This window comes from Colobus angolensis, unplaced genomic scaffold, assembly GCF_000951035.1.
Source record: "Colobus angolensis palliatus isolate OR3802 unplaced genomic scaffold, Cang.pa_1.0 Scaffold66, whole genome shotgun sequence".
NCBI lineage: Eukaryota > Metazoa > Chordata > Mammalia > Primates > Cercopithecidae > Colobus > Colobus angolensis.
Genome location: NW_012120265.1, coordinates 2,721,704 through 2,726,012, shown reverse-complemented (window position 1 = coordinate 2,726,012; position 4,309 = coordinate 2,721,704). Strand labels below are relative to the sequence as shown.

The following is a 4,309-nucleotide window of genomic DNA, read 5'->3' as shown; positions in this document are numbered from 1 at the left end:
AAGCCATGGGGGCCGGGTGCGGTGGCTCACGCTTGTAATCCCAGCACTTTGAGAGATCGAGGTGGGTGGATCATGAGGTCAGGAGACAGAGACCAGTCTGACCAACATGTGAAACCCCGTCTCTACTAAAAATACAAAAATTAGCCGGGTGTGGTGGCACGTGCCTGTGATCCCAGCTACTCGAGGCTGAGGCAGGAGAATTGCTTGAATCCTGGAGGTGGAGGTTGCAGTGAGCCGAGATCGCACCACTGCACTCCAGCCTGGGCGTCAGAACGAGACTCCATCTCAAAATAAATAAATAAGCCATGGGACATCAGGAACATGGATCTGAGGGTTGCCATTCTAATTGTTTTAGATTCCTAATCCAGAGGGTTTTCATCTCGGGGATAGAGAGAATCCTGGAGACAGGGTCTCAAGAGTCTTCCCTACAGACGTTTGGATCCAGGAGGCATGGCTCTAGAAGGGTGGGTGAAGCACGTGTGGGCAGCTGTTTAACAAAGGTTTCACACAGCACCATCATCTCGACCGGGCGGTACTGAGAGCTCAGGGATACTGCTTTCCACCCTTGGCCAGCCCTTGGTTCAACCCAGAAAATGCAGAGAAAGTGGAAACTGGTTTCTAGGCAAAACGGGAGTTGTTAGCCCTTTCTCAGAAACCCTTACATTTGTGTCGTTAGTCCGGCGGCCACGCTGCTTGTTTTTAAACGGCCGACAGGTGCCTGCTGTTTGTCCTCAATTCTAAAGTAAAATAGAGCAGAGTAGCAAGCAAAAGAGGTCCAATGTTACCGCTTTGGAAATCCCAGGTGAGCCCCCACGATGAGCCAGTTTTTCCTGCTGATGGGTTCCTGGTCTCGCTAACTTGGAAGAATGAAGCAGAGGACCTTCGTAGTGAGTGTTAACAGTTCAGAGTCCACGGACCAGGAGAGTGAGCAGCAGCTCAGTTTATTGAACAAAACGAAAGCTTCCACGTGCTGAAAGGGGACCCAGAAGGGTTGCCATTGCTGGCTCAGGTGGCTAGGGCTCACTGGCACTGTTACTCCCTCCCCTTTCTGTCCATCAAGAGTGATTCTTCTTTCAGTCCCCCCTTGGAGTGGTTAATTTTGAATCCTTCACTCCATTGGTTAAGAACTCAGGGCCGGCCGCGGTGGCTCACACCTGTAATCCCAGCACTCTGGGAGACTGAGGTGGGCGGATCACAAGGTCAGGAGATCGAGACCATCCTGGCTAACACAGAGAAACCCCGTCTCTACTAAAAATACAAAAAATTAGCCAGGCGTAGTGGCGGGCACCTATAGTCCCAGCTACTCAGGAGGCTAAGGTAGGAGAATGGCGTGAACCCGGGAGGCGGAGCTTGCAGTGAGCTGAGATCTGGCCACTACTGCACTCCAGCCTGGGCGACAGTGAGACTCCATCTCAAAAAAAAAAAAAAAAAATTAGCCAGGCATGGTGGCATACACGATAATTCCAGCTACTCAAGAGGCTGAGAAAGGAGAATTGCTTGAATCCGAGAGGTGGAAGCTGCAGTGAGCTGAGATTGCGCCACTGCACTCCAGCCTGCACAATGCGCGCAGGCTGCATCTCAAAAAAAAAAAAAAAAGTGATAAAAAAGCAAAACTAAACAAGAGGCTTTTAAGTTGAGGAGTTTGAAGCCAGCCTGGGCAACATAGCAAGACCCCATCTCTACAAAATATTAACTGAGTGTGGTGGCACAAGCATGTAGTCCCAGCTACTCAGGAGGCTGAGGCAAGATCTTGGAAGATCAAGGCTGCAGCAAGCTATGATCATACCACTGCACCCCAACCTGAGTGACAGCGAGACCCTGTCTCAAAATTTTACATCAGTAAATAATACAACAGGAATTAAGTCTTTGTTCACCCCAACACATCTAAGAAACTCCTGACCTTATGATTTGCCCACTTCAGCCTACTAATCATTACAAGATTTAAAAACACCAAATTATCTGAGCGTGGTGGTGTGCACACCTGTAGTCCTGGCTACTTGGGAGGCAAAGGAGAGAGGATCACCCGAGCCTGAGTTCCAGGGTACAGGGAGCCATGACCACACCACTGCACTCCAGCCTGGGTGACCTTAAGGGGAAAACACCAAGGGTTGCCCTTCTTAAAGAGGCAGAGCACTGACTGCACACCGCGAGTGATGTCACAGCCTCAGGTTCAAAACAGAACTGGGCCAGGCACACTGGCTCACACCTGTAATCCCAGCATTTTGGGAGGCTGAGGCGGGCGGGTCACAAGGTCAAGAGATCGAGACTATCCTGGCTAACATGGTGAAACACCGTCTCTACTAAAATACAAAAAATTAGCCGGGCGTGGTGGCGGGCACCTGTAGTCCCAGCTAGTCGGGAGGCTGAGGCAGGAGAATGGCATGAACCCAGGAGGTGGAGCTTGCAGTGAGCAGAGATAGCGTCACTGCACTCCAGCTTGGGCAACAGAGCAAGACTACGTCTCAAAAAAAAAAAAAACAAAAAACCAAAAAAAACTGAGAACTGGGTCAGGCATGGCAGCTGTTGCCTGTAATCCCAACACTGAGGGGCTGAGGTGGGAGGATAGCTTGAGCCCAGGTTCAAGACCAGCCTGGACAACACAGTGAGACCCCATTTCTATAAAACAAAAAAATTTGAGAACCAATGTTCTACACCATTGGGTGTACCTAATTTTCTACCCATCTCCACATACCTAGGCACTTCAGGGCCAAGGCCTGAGGGACACCTCAAAGTGCCTGACAGATCCCAGCAATGACAAAACTGATCCTCAGTCCCACCAATTACAGGACTGAGTTTTTTTTTTTTTTCTTTTGAGACGGAGTCCCGTTCTGTCGCCCAGGTTGGAGTGCAGTGGTGCGATCTGGGCTCACTGCAATCTCTGCCGCCTCCCGGGTTCATGCCGTTCTCCTGCCTCAGCCTCCTGAGGTGGGACTACAGGCGTCCGCCACCACACCTGGCTAATTTTTTTGTGTTTTTAGGAGACGGGGTTTCACTGTGTTTGCCAGGATGGAGGACTGAGGTTTTTACTCTAATTTTACAGATGACAAATCCAGAGTCAGGGGCATAGGACAGGGACCAGTGCAGGTGGGACAGAATCTAGGACAGAGGACCCCACAGGTGGCACAGAATGGAGTGCTGAGTAGAGTCCCTAAGGGAGATGCCCACTCTTTAGCCACCTCCCTGGATAGACCAGCCCATGAGGACACCAGTTGCTGCTCCAGTCAACGAAAGGGACACTTTATTGAGGCTCCAGGGCCACGGGGCCTGGGCAGGAGGTTGCCCTTCAAGTAAAGAAGAGCCTTATTTGACCTTCTTCTTGGGGCGCAGGTTGTTGGTGTGGCCACACTTCTTCTTGCGGCAGTTGACAGCACGAGGGTGAAGGCGAGCATAGCACCTGCAGAGAGACAGGAGGGGTGGATGAGGGCATACCCCGACTCTGGCAGCCCCCACAGCCCCCCAAGCACCAGAGCACACATACTTGCGGCAGATCATCTTGTCGCAGTTGTATTTCTGGGCAAGCTGGCGGAGAGAAGGCTCAATAATGCCACCTCGCAGGCGCAACACCAGGTGAAGGGTGGACTCTGCAAGAGACAGCCAGAAGGACGGCGACTGAGCCCAGCCCTAGCTCCTCAGTCAGAAGGGCAGGGCCCTCCAGGGCCTATAGTCTGGTGCTTTCTCAAGTGTGATGGGGACACCAAGTCGGGATCCCCCAGCCAGACCTGCCCCAGGAAATCTCCATCTCAGCACTGACCATGAGCTCTGGGGGAGTCTGAGACATATATGCCAACTGAGGTATCCACCTGGGTTTCTAGTATGGAAGCCGACTTCTAAGTGGTTCAGGCAAGGTCAGACACTGAAGTCTAGGCTGGGCACAGTGGCTCACGCATGTAATCCCAGCACTTTAAGAGACCAGCCTGGCCAACATAGTGAAACCCTGTCTCTACTAAAAGTACAAAAAAAATTAGCCGGGCGTGGTGGCACCTGCAATCCCAGCTGCTCGGGAGGCTGAGACAGGGGAATTGCTTGAACCCGGCAGGCGAAGGTTGCAGTGAGCAGAGATCATGCCACTGCACTCCAGCCTGGGTGACAGAGTGAGACTGTCTCACAAAAAAAGGACACTGAATTCTTGTCACTCCAACAGGTGACACTGATTTTCTTATTGCAGTGATAAAAAAATTCACATTATGACTTTTTTTTTTTTTTTGCCTCCTGAGTTCAAGCAATTCTCCTGCCTCAGCCTCCTGAGTAGCTGGGACTACAGGCATGCACCACGATGCCTAGCTAATTTTCGTATTTTTAGTACAGATGG

General features: G+C 51.3%; 1 protein-coding gene across 3 annotated transcripts in view; it reads right to left on the bottom strand.

Moving 5' to 3' along the window:
- Nucleotides 1-3,209: 3,209 nt before the first annotated feature.
- The window catches only part of UBA52 (ubiquitin A-52 residue ribosomal protein fusion product 1), a 3,155-nt gene continuing 2,055 nt past the window's right edge, over nt 3,210-4,309 (bottom strand). Inside the window, exons 4-5 of one of the 3 annotated variants that reach the window (XM_011925813.1) lie at nt 3,479-3,581; nt 3,210-3,394 (exon numbers count right to left, since the gene is read on the bottom strand). In XM_011925813.1, the coding sequence (XP_011781203.1) occupies nt 3,301-3,394; nt 3,479-3,581 (197 nt within the window). In that variant the 3' untranslated portion in view covers nt 3,210-3,300. Of the gene's footprint in view, nt 3,582-4,309 lie in introns of all 3 variants that reach the window. The other 2 variants (XM_011925814.1, XM_011925812.1) reach the window with 2 other exon arrangements.